The 21000-nt window shown below is 34.2% G+C and overlaps 1 protein-coding gene across 3 annotated transcripts in view; it reads right to left on the bottom strand.

The window, feature by feature from the left end:
* ELAVL4 (ELAV like RNA binding protein 4) overlaps window positions 1-20739 on the bottom strand; it is a 97158-nt gene extending 76419 nt beyond the window's left edge. The window contains exon 1 of one of the 3 annotated variants that reach the window (XM_063297910.1): window positions 20498-20739. In XM_063297910.1, coding sequence (XP_063153980.1) covers window positions 20498-20545 — 48 coding nt within the window. In that variant the 5' untranslated portion in view covers window positions 20546-20739. Of the gene's footprint in view, window positions 1-17102; window positions 17291-17833; window positions 18065-20497 lie in introns of those variants that run through there. The other 2 variants (XM_063297912.1, XM_063297911.1) reach the window with 2 other exon arrangements.
* Window positions 20740-21000: the final 261 nt, after the last annotated feature.

The raw sequence follows: 21000 nt of genomic DNA, 5'->3' as shown, positions 1-21000 counted from the left end.
GAGTCCATATCCAGAAGCAATTTTACTAGCCTTGGCTGATATGCTAGTGGCGTCTTTTCCTCATTAATAATGACATGCACACACATACATAGTGGTACATTTGCTAGTTACCTGCAAGCTTAATTTTTGAAATGTATTTTATCTAAAGTTGCCCTTATGTGTCAATCAAAAACTTCTGCTAGTACAAAATGTTACACCCATGTTGATCTCTGGAGTTTCCCATAAAAATCATGTTTCATCAAAACTGTCACTATCACTTTTGTTTGATACCCAAGGGATTGTTTATTCAGACTCACCCAAGACATTCCCCAATAAGACACTGCACACGAGAACTTCAGCTCTCCCTTTTTATATTGGGGGCTACTTTACCTGTAACCAACTATTTGTAGTATAAAAGTGCTCTGCCTATCTAAGTGACCAACTAATACATTATATGGTTTCCTAACTCCTGACCTACTGTATATTTCTATTACTACAACTACTCTAAGCAGTGCTCATTCCTAATACAAGTATATCACTAAGCTATGACTGTTTCTGTAATATTCTATTGCTATAACTACTAAACTCTACTGCAATAGCTACTACACACTAACACTTCTACTACAATTCTGCTCCTAAATACAATATTCCTTTCAGAGGACAGAATCTTCTGTTCTTTCTCTCTCACGTTTCTGTAAACCTTTACTGCTTTTTCCTTCACTGCCTCCTACCACCTCCTCCTTCTCTCCCATACCCACCTACCACACAGCTGTTCCAATACAGGGCTTTTTAACAGCAGTCCTACCATCCTTACTCTGAGGAATGTAGGAGTAACAAAGGGAGGAAAGCAATCCCAGGTGCTTGCAATATGGCATAACCCGTCCTGCCACAAAAACTTTACCATGATCACCAATTCATATTCAATCCACCTTTTGAAGCCGTGTATCAGGATGAGGCTCATGGGTTTATCGATGCTGTACATTTTATACATTACAGTTATTTTAATTTTTGGATTAACTGAATCCTAAATATACTCCAAGTCCAATTTTCCGACTAACTGACAAATACCCCACTTTCAGTTACATATTTTGAACATTCATTAAGTAACTCAATTCATACTTTAAACTTAATCCCTGTAATAGTTTCAACTATCATGGCCTAGGCAAACATACAATTGGAAAGCAGCTGTTCTCTGCATATTCACAGAAATGTTTCTTCTGTTTATTTGCAGAATATGTGACATCACAAGAAGCTCTTTAGGACTACAGTTTTTAGAAACCCAAATAAAATACTTTTTTCTTCCTGGAAATTTGATACCAGGAATTATTTTATTCCAGGAACAGAGTTTGAGAAAGTACATCGCTAAAAATGCTAGCAATCTATGCTTCTCCTTGCACATTTTGTCTACAGGTAGTCCTCATTTAGTGATGACAATTGGGACCAGCAACTTGGTCATTAAGCAAATAGATCACTAAGTGAAACATCACAATTTTACTTCAGCTTTCCTTTGCTTTACAGACTTGTGAAGGTCGCAAATGTGGGCATTGGTTGCAAAGTTACTTTTTCATCACTGTTGTAACTATGACTGGTCACTGTCTAAGGCTGTTGCTAAAAGAGGACTACCTGTATTTATTCATTTTACTTTATCAGTGGTAGATCCAGGGGCAAGATTAAAAGAACAGATCTTACAATTTTTATCTTGTGCCAAAACATTCACAACAAGAACAGTGGAAGGCAAAGTGGAACACAAAGAAGTATATAATTAAATCATGGGAAAAGGTATATGTGCTGTTCTTTACCTCCATCTTTTTCTTCATGCCTAACTAGCATGAAGAATGAAACCTCTTACAAAATAAATTCAAAAGTTTAATGATCTAGTCAAGTTTAAACACTATGAGATCTCATGAATTCCTACATCCTTCTGAGTGCATATATATAAAGTTCTGTAGTTATAATCTCTGCTGTTGAAAACACTGGAGAAATTGTTTATTTTTTACTGAATTGTGACATTTTCTTTGTATGCTGTATTAGTTATTGATCTGCATTTTAATAATTTATCAAAAGCCAGGCCAATATTGTGCATCAGTGTAAGGAATAAATGAATGAATAAATAACATTTAAAACTAGGCCAGTATCTGTAAAATTTTCTGGAAGCAATCAAGAACCTAAGCACATATATCTTAAAGAATAGAACTGTCAGGTTACACTGTCAACTACAGTTTTTATTATACCATCTAAATGGCACAATTACATTTGCTATTATTTATTTAATCATGAACACAAAATGAAAGGGAAAACTAAGTTTCAGAGAGTTTTGCCTACAGGTAAATCCAATATCCCCCAAATATTACATTTTATATAATAAACTGGTTTGTAAAACTGAATCTTTTTCATTCCCCACTTCAAGTTCAAGACAAGAATTATTTATTTGCTAAAGCACCTTTTGGGGAAAAAGAAAAACAATCCTATAGTAATATAAATTATTTCCATATTTTAACAGTCAATCCAAATAATTAAAGTATAAAGGAGGAATAGTGAAATTTATTTCTAACTATACCATTTATATATCACTATCCAATTCTAAAAAACACTCTTAAAAGTCATTTGGTGAGTAGGCAGCTCAATCAATCAACCAACAATAAGATTAAAACTGAACATCAGAAATTATTCTGGTGACAGCATTTTATTCAAATTAAAGCTTCCACACACTTTTTAAAAGGAAAGTCCCACATACATATGTGTTGCAACAGAGTCCCGTTTTGGGAGAGATGGATGGTGATAGAAATTTGAAGAATAAAAATAAATAAATAAATAGTTTTTGCTTGCTATGAAAAAGACATGTAACAATGGCCAAATTTGCTTTCTCCAGGGAGGCATTTTGTTCCTAAACATAGCAATCATTTAAATATTCAAGGACAATGGTTGAACCAGGAGCACACCAGTGTGAAAATCCATGTTGGTCAGAATAAATACCGTATACCCCCAACTAACACAGGTTCAACATACAGTCCAAGTTTGAATTTTCCTCTGAGCAATTATAGTATTATCTTTATTAATCCCAACATCTGGCATCAAAGAAAAGTGGCAAGATACAACCTAACCCTATTCTAAATGCAAACTAGAGTTGACAGAAAGATCACTCATAGGCCCTACTATTTTACCATTTCAAAAGAAACTATGGGAACTGGAACATCTGTTCAGAAGAAGGTAACATATGATCAATAGTTAAGGTGCTTTGCATATATATGGTACCAGGTTCAACCTCCGACATTTTTGGACAGCACTGGGAAATTCTGCACAGCTGCTTATAATCATTATAGATGATAATGAGCATGACTGATTAATGGATTGATTTGCTACAAAGCAGTCTCATTTTTAAGTAGGTATGCTTATAAAAGGGCATACCTGATAAAATGTGTGTGTGTGCGTGCGCGTGCACTTGCACACAAGCGCAAATATAGACATATCAGGGATGTGCAAATTCTTTGGAAGAGATGCTTTGGAACTATGAGCAAACAAGATCTGAGTATTCCCATGCTTCTGAAATACATGGAAGCTGCTTCTCATGTGTCACTTTGAACACATCTACGTTTACTGGGAAGCTTTCAAGAGAATACACAAAATACAGACAAAACAGAAGCTACTCTTTTTGGCTACAGCAGCCTAACTCAATTATCTTCTTCCACCAATAAAGTCTCACCAAACAAGTCCTTCTCTTCCAACCTTATTCCACATATACTGTAAAACAGATTGGGAGTCTTCAAACCTGATGAGTTAAAAAATCTGTCAGTCTATGACAACCTACAAAACTCTTTTCCCCCCAATACAAATTATTATTGTGATGCTGTTTGTAACTGCATAGGACTTTCCTATAGATACAGCCAGTCACTCTCTTTCAGCCCAATCTACTTCACAGGGGAGATGACAGGAAGCAACACTTACATACACTGCCTTAAATTCCCACATGAGAGGCAAAATATAAATGTGGTCCTTTTCATAACCTTCTGATAATAAAGTAGTGGCTTGAATAAAGGAAAAGGTTGGAAACTATTGAAGTAAGGAGTCTTACTACATCAACTGAGGACTATGAACATTTATCGGACCAGCAAGTCACAGAAAAAGTAAAACTCGATAGTTGGTGACTCCGTGGACATGTACAAATTGTTTTCTTAACAGCAATACAGATATGTTTTGCTATTGCCTTTATATTCATATTCATATTCATTTATTCTTAAACTTTCCAGGATAACCTATAGTTCTGGTATTTCCTGGTAGTTCTCTTATTCAGTTATTAGTATCACATCTGATCCTGCTTAGCTCTTCAAGATCAGCCAAAGCTGGTAGGAGCTTCCTCCTGCTGTGAACAAGACACGGAATGCATGTTAATGATAGACACCAGAGAAAGTTTCTAATGTAAATGCCTAGATTATACTGTAATTTTTGCAAGATGCAACACTAAAACTGCCTCTTCAGTAATGAAAAAAATGTGTTCAGAGCAAGACAAAATAGGACATATGTGCTTTAAACACAATGGCAGAACATACGAGACATACTTAGGTTTCATATTTAATTCATTCATAATTCTATAGTTGTTGTAAAAAAAAATCCACAGAATTTATTGTCAGAAGTTATTGTATCAACCACTAGGATAAGTAACTGAAAAGGTTCCAGGGGGTCATTCTCACTTCAGAACACTACTGTATTTAAATACAAGGTTAAAGATTTCATTAAAAAAAAAACCTTAGGAAGCAGAAATATGGCAGCAATAAAAGATTGTTAAAAAAAGTTAACATTTCATTGATACACAGCTGGCTTTGTTAACTGCACAGGTTCCATTCCAGCTTAACTATATTGCAATGAAACTGCAGAAAAGAAAAACTTGGAAAAACACACTTTATGCAAGCACAAAAGCCCAGCGGTCAATTTTTATATGCACAAAGTAACACATTTCTAAAAAGCAATCCAGAATTAGGGTCACTGATACTCTTCTGCCTTATATTATCTGGAGGAAATTTTAAAAGGTCTTTCTGTTGGCAGAACTGTTTCTCTCAATAAAACTGTATACAAGAGATTCTATCCCCCTCATAGCCCAATGTGCCCTCAAATTCTGCTCTTGAGATTAATCAGGATACAAACATTATGAAGACACAGGGTTTTTTTAATTAAAGGCACAAACTGCCATAAAATCATGAAAATAATATTATTCATGAAATCAAAGCTACAAAAGAAGTGGGGATCACTTTATTTCTTGATCCAACCAAGCCTTTTGGTAGAGTAATTCTGACCTTTCAAATTTTAGTTAAATTTAAGATAGCTGAAGATCCACTATGTATTCAAATCTTTTGATTATAATACAGGATATTAGCAACTAATTTAACTTGTCAACCCCTATCAGAGGAGTTATGAATGAATAAAGCAGTTTTTGAGTGCAGCTCCATGTCAGGATAGCTTTGAAAGATCCAGAAGAAACAATATCTAATATAATTAGTTTACTGGATGATTTTTATATTTGTTCCAGGTATAAAGGAAATATTACTAAATCTAGGTTGATGTGCTAAATATGGAGAGAAAAATAATGACAAATGAACAAATACTGTACTACTTCCAATGGAAATCTCATATTAAACCTCTGGAATATGCTTATAAAAAGGGTGTGCAAACATAAAACATTACAAAATAGTACAATATGTAAGTTGCACATGTATGGTCAAATTAATATAATGCAAATGTCTTATAACAACAACAACAACAACATCATCCCTAAAGCAATCACAGGATATATATGGTGAATAATAATAATAATAATAATAATAATAATAATAATTTTTAAGGATTCGTAGAATTGCTCTGGCAACTATGACCTCTCTTTGGAAGAAAGGTAATATGACTCTATTTACTTAGTAAGACAATGGACATACAGATAGGCAAATAACTAGACTTGGATTAATGATATTAGAATGTTATGAATTAGATGAGGGGCATATTATAATCAATCAATCAATCAATCAATCAATCAAATAGAAAAGCAACTAAATGTAGCACTGAGTGTTCCAAAAATCCCCAGACTAGTCTATCTCTAGTATAACAAAATGGAAATGAAGATGAAACAATTATTACAACTCTGTTTATCTCCTGCCATTTTGTTTTGAAAAGGTTTACACAGGTTTGGGGCCAAAGGATTATTGAAATCTAAGGCACTCCTGCCCAACCATACCCCTCTTGGTTGCTAAGGTTGGGCTCTCCCAATTCCTTCTTCATAAATCATTGGGCTTTCAATATCAGAATCCTTCCCCCAAGGTCAGAGCCTTACCTATCAACCAGACCCTCAGATATTTCATGAAATTGATAACGATTTTATGATAAATTTTATTGCTTCATAAAAACTAGATTTATATTTTTGTAGCCATGAAATAAAGAGACATATCTATTTGGGAAAAAGAACATGACCAACAGAGACCAAAATAATGAAGTACAGAGACATCACAAAGACAGTAAAGGTACACAGTGTCAAAGCTATGATTTTCTCAAATGCAACATACTGAGTGTGAATCCTGGACATCAGAAAACCTGAAGGAAGAAAAAACGATGCCCTTCAAGAAAATTGTTGAGAATACACTGGATTACAAGAAGAACAAGCCATTCAATACCAGATGAAGTAAAACCAGATTACTCACTAGAAACATTAATAATTTGGACATCAAATAGCAAAGGCTAGAGTCATTGGAGAAGACCCTGATGCTTGGAAAAATTGAAGATAATTAAGAGTGAGGTTGATGGAAGACCAAATTTCTAGACACTATTTTTGATGACACAAGAATAAGCTTATAAGAACTCAAAGAAACAGTTACTGACAGACTATCCTGGCAAACTGATATTCAGTGGGTCACAAAGAGTTGGCATTTGAACGATAACAAATCCTACCTGTTCACACATTGACATGGGAATAGGATTCCATTCATGAGTTAACTCAAGTATACAACACTTAACAAGAGCCAAAATAAAAGTTTTGCAGTATCAGAACAAATAGAGGAAAAATCTATAGTTGAGTATAACAGATAAACTGGAACTGGAAGAGGAAAGAATGCAAAAGCATTCAACAATGGATAGTAAAACATTAAATCATTTTAAAGATTAAAAAATCCTAACTTCACGTAAGATTAAAATAATTTACTTAGGACAGGAAATTATTGTTGACTATATAAACAATCAGGTGCTGATAATTTGTTTTAGTAAAATACAAAGGTAAAAGAAAAACTATCTAGTAGTGACCACTAGAACATTTTATTATGTTCTTTAAAATTCATGAAACTGAAGACTCTGAAATGGTGGTTAAAATAGTGACTGCTCAGATGTCTGCTGCCTCTTACTAGCAATAACAACAACAACAGCAGCAACAACTTTTTTAAAGAATCTGAAATCTGTGAAAAGATGGGTGGAAATTTGTATAATACATTTACCTTGCTTAGTAAATTAGATTTTAAGAAAAAATATGAATTGATGGAAGCTTTAGAAATTCCATTAAAAGGAAGAGAAGACAATATCTTAAAATTAAGAAAGTACTTAAGAAGATGCCTGTATATGACATCAAATGCTTTCTGAGATCAAACATTCCTATTACTGGTATTTTTGTTTTCTATAGAGACACTTGGAACATATCTTTTATTTTTAACAACTGAACCCTATTGAATGAAGTTACCATATATACTCATGTATAAGCCCATCCATGGGTAAGCTGACCCTCAACTTTTTAACTAAATTACTATGAAAAATGTGCCACCCATGGATAAGGTGACCCTCAAAAATTTAGTATGTTTTAATTTTCACAATTGACTTATCCTTCCAGAATTCTACTAGCAAAACAGCCAGGTAACCAAGAGATGCTAAATGATATATGGTGACAGATGAGTTAAAAAAGGGACAGTCAAAGGGAGGAACCTATCCAAACATTCAACCCTACCCATACGTTCTGTAGAATAAGGATAGTTGGACAATACTAGCTAGGAATCCGCACAGTCTGTCATTTATACAGAAACTAGAAACCCATTCAGGTATTATAAAATGTGAGTCATATGCTTCTAGGGACAAACACCAGAAATTTATTTCTCACATTCGGTACTACCTGAAGGTGTTGCAGATTCTTAGTTATCTCTAGGTGAACTGAAGTGGGCCATAGGGCTGTTTCAAACACAAGTCTGTCAGCTCCCTCAACTTTCTCATCCACTTTACATGAGTTCCAGGGATCTGGGTGTAGCTTCTTCTGCAGATGAAAGAAGCCAAGTACTTACGTTGTCACCTCCAGTTCTTGAATTGAGAGATACTCTCCTCACTTAGAATCTGGGCAGAACAGAACAGGAGACTTTTGCACCCAAAGATTAAAAACCAGAGTTTTCCCTTTTTACCAGGCTTACCATATTCAAGTGGTTTTGAAGTGTATAGTGCTACTACAAACCTAACACGGGAATAACAAAGAAAAAGGATTTATGTTTTAATAAAGGCAACAAAGTAAGGACTTGAGAAAATAGGTTAGCTTCACCAAGTTATATGAGACTTAAATTTATATACCAAAGCTAGCAATCATGATCAAACCAACAGGGAATTAGAAGTACAAGGAATGAAAGCAGATGTAAAAGATTCCAAAAAGCAATGGTGAAAAGACCAGGCATCTGCCATACTTTCCCCCCCAACTTTACTGTTATGGTTCCAGTTCTCCTACAACTTTTGGATTGGATCTGACTGTCAGGCCCAGTCAGAAAACTTGATCTTAATATCCTTGCATCTCTGAATCCCTGCACCAATTAATGCCTGGGGACAAAAAAAACAAACAACCCCCACCCTTCTAACTTGTCCTCCCCTGAATTCCACCCCACCTCTCACTAGAACAGTGTTTCTCAACCTTGGCAACTTGAAGATGGGTGGACCTCAACTCCCAGAATTCTCCAGCCAGCATGCTGGCTAGGGACTTCTGGGAGTTGAGGTCCATCCACCTTCAAGTTACCAAGGTTGAGAAACACTGCACAAGAAGTTGCCATCTAGCCAGCAGGCGGGTTATTTCACTATAAAAGCACACTGCTACTACCTAGGCTAGCAATCGGAGAGTCATATCAGCATGGATAGATGTGAACTTTTCAGGAATAGGTACAATTAGTGCATCAGCTTAAAAATCCTTTTTCATTCTATAGGTAAAACAACAGTGACCTATGGAATAGGTATGGCTTAAAGATAAATTAGTTTAGCAAACTTCTAAATCCAAGGACAAAGAACAGAAATTATTTACAGGAAAACCAAAAGATTTGTAATTGCTACTAACTGTATTATTTTTTTCGTTTCTGAATGACAAAATAGGTTGCATTTTGCTAAACTGGCAGGTATTATCTATAGGAACTTATGTTTGCATATGAATAAAAGAGTTCACTGTTGTAAAGTACATTTTTTGTAACATTTAAAGCAATACATGAAAAACCTCAAATATAAAAACTTTAAACATTACTGAATTATACTGAGGCAGATATTTGTATTAGAAATAAAGCTTTCTAATATATCTTTCAATAGAAGAAAACAGGTACACTTATTGCAAAATAAAGATTAGTAGAAAACTGCATATTTTCACACCTAAGAGGTCCTAAATGTATATATGAACTGACATATAAACCCTAATCTTAACAATACTGAAACATTAAAAATTAAGTTCACATAATCAAAGCAAATATTTAATTCTGAGGGAACTGAACTGCTATAACAGTTGAAAAGATTAACTTCAGATAAATTGTATGTACAAATTACAGATCTGGAGTCTATTGCAATGGTAACTATATGAAATTTCTTCCATATGTGTAACTCATCCTATAAGAATTTCAAACTGAGTTAATAAAATACAGAATAACTTCTGCATCAGTGTGAGTGTTCTGAAAGGTTATGGTGCTGCACACCATAAAATAATAGATAAAAATGTAAAAAAACAGAACTAAATTTTGGCTAGAGACAATCAGAAACAACTTACAAGTATCATTCATTTATTGTCCATTATTCTAATTTCTCTTAAGTTGTTTACACATTTTATTTAAGTAAGAGAGAGGGAATATAGCAAGAAAAATGCAGGGAAATTGCAGTGCCATTATTTGCCACTTCCATCTGCTAAGAAGTAACTCAAGCCTGGTCTACGCATGCAGAATGTGACAGTAATAGATAGAGTCATTTTTATTATTTCAGAATATGGGTTGGACGAGGTCACCTCCCACCCTTTGTGGATGATTCCAGCATGTACACGTGGAGTGAACTGGTCAAGAACATTCCACATTGTATACTATTTATTGTTTTTAGGAAATTCTGTTTTATTTTTCTGTGAAAGAATGCATATTCCTTCATATTCCTTCATTTCATTTTTGTTCCATACATATAGCAATGTCAGAAATCAAACTGAAACTGTAAAACTATACTTTAAAAAACCACTGTTTTCTTCTTCATTAAATCTATTCATTATGCTGCTAATTCACAATTCATCTATCCACATCTAACTAAATTTGAGTAAGAACAAACACCATGATAATTTTTGTTTTCCAGTCGATAAAATATTAAACTTACAAATCATATCTAGGATTAGAAGAAAGGGATATTAAAATATCTTCATTTTCCAGGATTCTCAGTTTGATATATACCATGCTTTTTTGAATGTTCAAATATGATGTCCAATCATTAACTACTCCTAAAATTATTTCAATATAAGGAGACATTGTAGTGACTTTTTAAAAAAAGTATTTTAAAACCATATGATATTGGGCAGAACTTGAATTATTTTCTTCAACGGTCATGGCTGTTTCAATTAGTACTATAGGTTTTTAATTGTGTTGATCTGTCCATTAGTTAATTGCATGGAACAGCTGCTCTTAAAGGAAGAAAAAGAAAAAAAAATTAAGGCAAGAATCCTACATTCATTTTCACTTAATAATAAGCCTCATTGATTTCAATGGAACATATTTCTAAATATGCACTTCTTAGCGTATACCCCTGACATACATTAGTAAAAAGTCTGTATGCAATCAAACATCAGATACAAATCTGTGTGTACGCATTTATGCAGAAGTATAGGCCAAACAGGAGACCATTGCAATATCACAAATATATGTAACCTTCAAGTTGGCTTTAGTTTAAGAGATGTAGCTTTTGAAAACAACTGCTCACACAACTCTAAAGTCAACATGGAAAAAAATACAAATAATGCTTAATACAGATAAGCAGAAATAATCTCAAAAATCTGTAGATAAATTAGAAGTGAAATTTTAACAATTGCTTTTAATTATTTTGGTATTAAATGATGCTTACAGGCGTAACATGTGTTCTAATCTGTACCAAAAAACATAATTCATAAATCCTATTTTTAATACAACAATGGGAACGGAAGTTGTAGTATCTGAAGCTTCTTTTAAATTTCTTAAATTTCTTTAAATTTAGATTGGCAGTTAATCTAAAGCAGTATTGATAGTGACTTAATTCTTTGTATGTGTATCTGATTTTTTCAGATCACAAATACTGGTAAAAGTGATTCAGTAATTTCAGTGTATATGGTTCAACCTTCTTTCTTGGCATTTTACTTTTATATTAGCATAACATTGGATATTTGATCATTTTAAAATAACCTGAAGATTAAAATAGATTTTGGAACAGATTTCTGAAGGTGTCAGTGGGGATTTTTATCTGACTCTAGAAGGAATTAAAATTCATATTACAGGTCTATGAGTGAATACAACACTGAAACATATTTGTTTTTACATTCAGTCTTGACTAGAATATGCCGTAAATATCAAGGTCAATGAGAATTAAACAATATTTATCTGTTATGCTTATGTTATATTCCACCCTTAATTATCACGATGCTTTAGCATTTTTAAAAGAACATTCAGGTTTTCCAGGAACACTAGAAGCACTGTCATTTATCTTGAAAAAGCTGTTTTTAGAACAAGTTATTTTATAACTTATATGACCTGGAATTATTAGACACGTTGGACTTTGGAAACTCATCCTTCCTATAATCTTCTATAAACAAATACATTTTGGGTTTTAGCCACAGGCAATAAGACCTAGAACAAACTGGGGGTGGGGCAGGGCATGGGGAAATTATAATTTTTATTCTTTGCCTCTAAAGAAAGATTAAAAAAATTGGACAGAAGATATGGGAAAGATTTTATCACTTATTAATCTTTACAAGCTTTTAAAGAAGACTGTTACAGCTGAGTTTAATAAGTACTAAGCCTGATCATAGAGGATACTTCAGTGAAACTGGTTTGATAATTTTCAGATACAACTCATAAGATAAACATGCTCTGAAACTTCAGAGAAATTTTTTTTTACATGGCCGATGTATTTCTAAATCCCTAAGCAGAGTGAAGTATTCTGATTGCTAAAGTGCAACTGAAGTAACTATTTCACTTGAAGATTTTCTAATTTCCCATACTGGGATATTTTGGACAATGTCTGTTCACAGTGGAGTAATATAAGAAAAGAGTGTCTAAATACTATGTCAGTCATAAACAATTATACCTAAGGCACTGCAATTTAAACTCTCTGGCAACAGGAAAGGTTCCACTGGTATCACAGTCCAGCGTTAAAACTCAGACTTCAGCGCACACAAGAAAGGCTTTGCACGGATTTTCCTTGAAGCCTTAATGAGTATTCAATTTCCATATTTATTTGCATTATTGTCAAAGCACAACAGAACTTCCTCTTTACTATCAAAATTTAGGTTGACTGAAATATCACCTGAAACACTGTGGTAATACCAAATTTAATGATCCTTGTTACGTAGATATGCATATGCCGGTTGCATTCTTTTAAACTGCTTTACTTATACAAGATTATTTCAAATCAAAGTACCTCTTAAGAATCCTGGCCATGGACATCTCATTTGTACATCATAGTAGGGTACTAGACATTGTATTCACCTTACCAAGAAAGGAGCACTTCAGGATTTTATATATTTCCTGATCCCAAATACAGGCAAAGCCAGCTTTGCACAATGTTTCTAAAACAAACAACAAACAAACAAAAACCACAAAACCTTTAGTTGACCTTATTTCATCAACATTCTCACTGCCTTTTCATCTAATTTAATTTAGAGTTTCTCCTTTTCAATATTTATCAGCTCTAAGACTACTACTTTATGTTACAAATTTCAGTCAATGGATAGGTATTATTTTCAGTTCCCCCTTTACTTCTACAGGATCCCACAGGCACAAAACTGTGCACTAGTTAAAGCAATCTACTGTAATTATTAAAGAAAATAAATTGCCTTAGTCTTAATGAATATACAAGTTGCAGAATCATTAGTTCAAACTGTAATTAATGTTAAATATATCCTCTCCATATATAGCATGGTTTTCTTTTTCATAAAAAAACCAATGCATTTACATTATGTTGCCAAAATGCTTCACCAATCATTGTTTTTGTTTCCTCAAGGTATCATTTAAAGGAAGGGGGTAAATAATGATCAGTCCTTTAATGTAAGAAAAGCAAAAGCTTCACACACTTTTCTAACCCAAGTCAAAATTCATTCTTCTCTATTTCATGGACTAAACAATTACAGTTCTTCATTTTTACCTTTTATTTTTCCCTAATAGCTAAGTTAACCCAATTTGTGTCATAATATATAAATGTATCGTCCCTGATTTCTTTATAGCTAGTGACCTACAAAAATCTATAGCTCCCAGAAGTGTTTTGCAGATTAAATAAAATGAAAATGTAAACGTGTGATACATTTGAGTATTACTGACATGCCCAGTGCACAGTAAATACATGTTTTTTTTAAAAAAAAACTTGTTTTTTTATGATAATGCAAATTGCATTAATTTTAGGACTGGTACCTTCTAAAAAGTGGTGAAATATGTTGAGCATTTTGTTTAAATTACAGAATTATATTTTATGCAGCTTCATTTTAAAAGACAATCTAGTGTATTGAGCGTTATTATTCAGTTAAGCAATAGAAACACAGCGTGCACATGTTCACATACATATACACAGAGGCACACACACCCCACTCAGTCTTCACATATCTCTGAGAGAAGAGCAGAAGCAGAAGATGGATAATTCCCTTTCCAAAACATACTGGCCAATTTTACAGAAATTGATCCCATCAATGATTCAGCCCAGCATATTATTTCTAGTAACACTTTTCTCCCCACAAACCCCAATGACATTGAAAAAAATACTGCATTGCAGTATTTGCCAGTGTATCAGAGGGTATTCTGTCAGATGCCCCAAAGTCAAAGGCGTATAATCACATAGTAAATGCCATACAATAAGGAAACGGAGAGGTTCCACGCTATACATATAGGTTACTAATTACAACTGTATTCAATGTAGCTCATCCATTATGTGGTTCAAGATCTGTATGAAATGCCAGATATTAACTACTAGTGCCTATATATCAAGCTACTTTATGAGTCATCATGATAGCCTAGAACCATAGCCTCTCCATAAGCCAAGCAAAGATAGGACACGGTGTAACATATGGGGTAACTCCTCACCACAATGATTCTACACTAAGTATTTCTAAGTTTGAAAAGCATAATTCATGGAGGCCACAAGTATGGAAAAAGGAATGAAAATTGCCCAGGAGCTATATATTAAGATACCCAAAGAGTAAAACTCTCTAGCGAAGTTCAGGTTTGATTTTCAGAACTATTGTATGCCTATGAGGAACAGAATATAACCATGCCACTCCTTTGAAGCAATTTATTTTTGAGTATATTTCTAAAAATAATTTTCTAATACAGGTTTATTTGGTCCTTCTTTGACTTAACAGAGCTAAAATAACAGTAACATGCTTACAAAAAATGGGGGGGGGGGCTGGGGGAAGGAGAAATAAACTGTAGAAAGGATGCCTACCTGGCAGGAAGAACATCTCTCCACATACACATCCCAACTTCATTAGTTAAATATAGAGCAATAGGAAGAATTTGCCGATTAACTCACCAACAACATACATTAATTACTATTACGTTTCACCCATTTCAGTTTTTCAATAAATGTCTTAGTGCAATAATAATAGTAAATAATTCATTGATTTTATAGAAATTTTCTTGCATCAACAGATGCTTCATAGGGTTTTATGTATTGAAGAAATTCTTTTTGCATAATATCCAGAACCTGTTAATTTCTGGACCCCCAAAATATGACAGCTTGGGACTAGCAGGGTTAAAGAGGAAAAGCCAAACTCTGCAAAGTTTTGCCAAATAGATTTAAAAGACAGAGAGAGAGAGAGAGAGAGAGAGAGCTAAAAGCAATATGAAGAGTAAGAAAACAATAGAACCGCTTGCTGCAACTATTCAGAGATGAAGGTAGTGAGGGACATGCTGGATAATTTAAATGCAGAATGAAAATTAGACAAATTAAAATGTTTTTTAGGTATTTCTGTAAAAAAATTATCAGCTATCAGATACACAGAACCTTCATAACTTTCTTTTCTGACACAGAAGGCCAATCTCTTCCATGAAAAAGGAAAAAGCATTCTACAGAACAGATTTAAAACAATGTGAATTTGGGATATTTTACAAATTTTAGCATTTTACTGAAGTCCATCTTGCAAGATTACGATATACCAAGTTGAAGGTGAAATTTACCAAGCACAATGGGTGTGATATAGTTTAGTGATACTATAAAAATTAAATGGGATAGAAAAAGTTCAGCATTTTTTTTAAAAAAAATGCTGTCCTGTGCATAAATATATGACAAAGCATACTTTTCCTTACCTGATAATTCTGCCATAAAGTCATGGCATTTAATACCGCATATAAATCACAACACTTTCATATATTTCTATACTTATAAGTAAGTTTTTGTACAGTTCCTGAACTGACATTTGATGAATACTATGAGAATGAATTTGCAGATCAACTAGTTCCATTCAGCGTCACTCTTTATAGTGCACTGTTTCCTGTTTTCAATGTATTTTTGTGCCTACAGAATTTTGTACCAGTAATAACAGGTTAAGTAGCCCCTACCCTCAGGAAAAGAACAGATACTATGTTACAATACGTGTTTGTATGTGCGTATATATGTATGTGTATATGTATGTGTGAGTATATACCTATATATCTGTATATATCAATATAAAAAGAGAGAAAGAAATGTAATGTTTATTTATATAGAATAATTAAAGTTGTGACTGCCACAAAGAACAGCAAAGATAATTGAGGTAGACCCAGAATTTGTTTTTTTCACTGTTTGCAGTATTCCCACATGAATGCCTCCTGCTCCCCCACTCAGCTTCCCCTGTGCTTGTTTCCCGGGCAACCTTTCACTGGCTTTTCCTCCAGCTATCGCTTTCAGTTCGGCTGCTCAGTCTAATCTTATTTGTTTTACACCCATCAAAACAAGCAGCTAGACAAAGAAAATCCTATAAGAATAGGCAAAAGACCATAGCTTTGTTTCTGAGTTTATAATAAATATCGGGGGGAGGGGGGAGGGGAGCACCTGCAAGATATTTAATTTGAACAGAAGTAGGAGGGATGAGGTGAATGTTAATGCCATCTTTCTCCTACTCTTTCCTCCATCCTCATGATTTGCTTAATTCTGCAAGATTTAAAAGTCTACATTTGATCTAGCCATTTTGCACAATCTATAAGAACAGCAGTAACAGCAAGAAAGGGTGTGGGAGCAGGGAACAAATCATGTAGTTTTGGATTTTTTTTTCCGCCAGAAGAATATGCTAAAAATAGAAATACTACTATCACATTAACGGATTTAACTTCCTTCTATGGAAAAGAAAGCACCCTTGTTTCACGGTAGCCTTAAGATTCTAAGGAAACCGTACATGCAGTCATTAGATTTCTGTTCAACTTATCACTTGCGTAGCACAAATGAAGATTAAAGGGCATCATATGCTGGGCATTTAGTACAAAGACACCGTGGCTGTCAGCAGAGATCATCCAAATGCATGCTTACCGGGTGAAGCGCTCAGTGCCATGACACTCGTCTGTATACAATAGTTGCACAGACACATTGCATGCTCAAGTGGCCTCATTAAAAGCCAAAATAGCCTATTTTATTTATAGTTCACAATCTGCTATCCTAAGCAAGCACAATTCACAAGCCACGCGAAGCCCCAAAGCAATGTGTTCCTAGCATTCACTTACCATTTTCAAGCCATTCCACTCCATCTGTGATCACAAAGATGGACCCTTACAGCCCCTCACAGTGTCAAAAGCAAAAAGAATGTTATGTAAAAGCTGACATTCCTTCTTACAGAACTCCTGCCCAACGATGCAACACATCGGCATATACTAGGCGCGGGTACACATACAAGCCGCCTCCTCTTTTTATGAGGTCATGACAGGAAACTCTTTGAAATACAATATGCAGCATTTATGGAAGCTCCTATAAATCATTCTCTTAAAAAATTACCATGTCTACTGCACAGTACACCAAACCAAAACAGTATCTGTTTCAAGGCACTGCCTCCTATTTAATTTCTTTTTGAAGGATTCCATTTTGCATATGTGTTACCCGCATGTGAATGTGGGAAATTTAACCACCCCAGCCCCCTCCTTCAGCATTTCTGCTGGCCCCATGCAATCTTGGGTATATTCAAAATAAAAAATATAACCAACATTAAATGGTAAAATACACCACTACTACCCTTTATTAAAAGCTAGGCAAGTATTTACATATGTGAAAAAGAAAAAAAAAAGGGAAGCTGTGAAATGACAGGGGAAAGACATTTAACAAGCAAGCCAAGGGGAGCAAACTAAACTAATGTGATAACACAGACTGATCAAAACGCAGACTTGGGGAAAGGGATATGTTCTATACACAAATTATGAAAGACTGCTGTAACAAATAAATTTTAAAAACTACTAATACCTACCATAACCATTCTTAATGGCAAATAATGGGTCTTGCAAGGCTTCAGTTCCTCTAAAGATCTGATATGGTTTCAGGGAATTAAATGCTTTATTGTATCTTTTTAAAAAATCCACAAAATATACAGGGAAGATGTATGATGCAGCAAAAGGAAGAAAACCAAAAGCAAAACCCAAGCACTGTGCTCAAGCCCCCTGAATTTAGAATGTAGATAGCAACTGAATAGAGCCTTGATGAAATTGGCTAGCAGCTTCTTCTTTTTACATCCATTTATGGGACCATCTGTCAGCCGAATGCGAGATGCGATTGGCTAGGGAAACTAAAGGAGGCGTTGCAACATCAGGTGCTATTGAAATTAGCTACTGCCAGATTGACAATGTTAATGATTTGGTGACCTCTACAACAACAGAGACCAGATTTCTGAACTGCAGCTTGTGTCTAGTAATTAAGGGACAGTTGAAGAACATTACAAATGCATGGATTTTACTCCCCACTCCCCACACATGCAACATACACAGAGGGAAAATTCAGGCCACACCTAGAGTATGAACACATTGACCTATAGATGTTACACCTCCATCATGTTTCATACTCAATATACATCTTAAATCTAGACTGTTTTAGCCACCTTATAATTCCAGACAAATGCATATTTAATTATTTGTCTCTAGACTTAAAATATGAAAAAAATCCCTTACTGTCTATTGTAACTATCTTTAAATTGTTAAAATTCACTAAATTCTTGACTTACACTAACTATATAAAGTATGTTCAGATATAGAAATAGCAGTTCATATATTTAATAAATGACATTTACAATAGGTAGGTAGGTCGCTAGGTATTTCATAAGGCCAGTGTCCTCACGTAGAAAATGAAAATGTTGTTTTTAAAATAGAGGTACAACTGTTCTCATCTGATATAAGGCTAAGAGTAAAAATGATCTGTCACATACTCTTAAGTCTATTTTAAAGTCCAGCTACAACTAGAATTGCAAGTTGTTCCACCAACTCCACCCATATAGTGACAAATTATAATCATGATACAAATTCTACTTATTAAAAATTGCTTTCATCAAGTTTTATTGATAATAAAAAGATGATTTTCCTCCTTTGAGCATATAACTTAGATTATTAATTATAATATACCCATATTAACTGGGATCAACAATTCTATATAAAAAGTACGCTCTATATGTTCATGTATTAAAAATATAATTTAAATGCTGTCTGAAGTAGCACTTAATGTGAAAAGCACATTTTCCAAATATTAAAGCAAAACATTAACATGGGCCACAATATGAGTTTATATTCCATTGAAATCATATTATTATTGCACAATAGTAATAATAAAAATAACAAAATATAGACAGCTGAGTTTTAAAAGGATCAAGTCAACCCCCTGAAAAATGTAGAAGTTAATATGATACTTGTGAATAGGTTAAATAACTGCTAGCTTGCATTACCTTCCTTCACAGATTTAAACTCAATTCCTTTTTTAAAATAAAAGATAAGTTAACTAAACATTTTCAAAACTGAAACATCAATAAGTACAAATGAAGAATAAATTCAAGGACATAATGAGATGCACCCCAATTGTATATGTTCACTGAGAAAGTTTCATTTGTAATGCTAATCTTAAATTAATACCTCACTGAGGGGTTAAGAAAAATTAAGCAGGAAATTAAGAAATCTTTTTTTCACCCTTTCCTCCATATCAACATACTTCTTTAGGCACCAAATAATGATTTAGGACATCAAGAACATTCAGCTTTTTGTCTGAAAAAATTCAGCAATACTAGAAAGTATAAAAATTAGCTGTCTGGCCAGTCTAAAAAAGCCATATGTTCCATATATTGTGCACTACGATTGAAAACTAGACAAAGAAAATGGTAAAATAAAAATAAAGCTAAAGAAAACAAGAAGAAATGTGTGAGTGTCTATAGAGGCCTCGTACACAGGCATAATTCTATTGGGGAGGGGGGAGCAGTCTTATTATCACATTTCCGATAGGACTATTCATCTTTCGGGATGGGGGGCTGCCCACTGCATCATCAACAGTGACAGAATTTGTAAACATCCACATTTTCTCTAAATCTTTTAAACATCAATAAGAAAAGCTATTATTTCATGCAAGCCCCCCCCCAACTGGACTCACAATGCTAATCCATTTTCAAGATAAAATGAAACAGGACTGCTTTTCCCCTCTGTCTTCTTTCTTACCATAAATGAGCAGTTTCTGGACTCATTAATGACAGTTTCCCTTAAAAGAAGTGATCTCATAGCACTGTGTCCCTCTCCACCATGCATACATCCCAAAGATTGCGGGTATCTTAACATCAGGAACCGCCAGCAAGCTTTCTCATACACAGCCCAGATGGACTGCACTTGAAGCCAATTCAGCGTTAATAACTACCTACTCTGTGCCTTACGTGGTATAATGTCCTAGGCAACAGCAGCTGATTAAAACCACAAATAAAAGACAATCCTGTTATCCAAAATGATTGAAGGGAGTGTACTTAAAAATAAAGCGAAGGATGGTATCTATTTTTTTGTTCTTTTCTTTTAAATCTCAGTTTGAGGATGGAATTCTTTCTAAGCAAATGGAGAAGGAAAAGAAAAAAGAAAAAAAAAAGGAAAAATACTGCCCAGAAGATGTGACAAAATATTACCTCATTATTTAACAAAGCAGCACTAAGCGTCCTGGTGATTTCAAACATCTTGCCACAGATTTTGGTTTTAGAGAAACAGAAAGAGAATCCTTTGCAAGTCCAGTCCTCTATCTGCACAGGGGATGTCAATTTTCCTGCACACAACAATGTTTTCTCCCTGGAGTTAACACATTAAAATATCTAGTCAGTGAGCTGCATTTTCCCTCTTAGCATACCGAATAGACTCACTCCTGTAACATGTACTGCTCTTTGCTAGAATAGCTTGCTGCCCCAAACATGGTTGTTACTTAAACTATTCTTTAAAGTAACAGTTCACTCTCTAACCGCCAGGTGGGCAGTGTGGAATGATTCAAAATGAACATCTTGAGACTGCTGTTGAATAGGATAAAGCTTTGATTCTTCAGACACATAAATGATAAAGTGTTGTTCGAAATGAAGAAGTAGCATGCAATCTTTTACCTCTCATATTGTTAAAATATAATCATGCCCTCCTCAGAAAATAC

The sequence above is a fragment of the Candoia aspera genome, chromosome 3 (assembly GCF_035149785.1).
Source record: "Candoia aspera isolate rCanAsp1 chromosome 3, rCanAsp1.hap2, whole genome shotgun sequence".
Classification (NCBI taxonomy): Eukaryota; Metazoa; Chordata; class Lepidosauria; order Squamata; family Boidae; genus Candoia; species Candoia aspera.
This window is presented reverse-complemented; position numbering and strand designations above follow the sequence as displayed.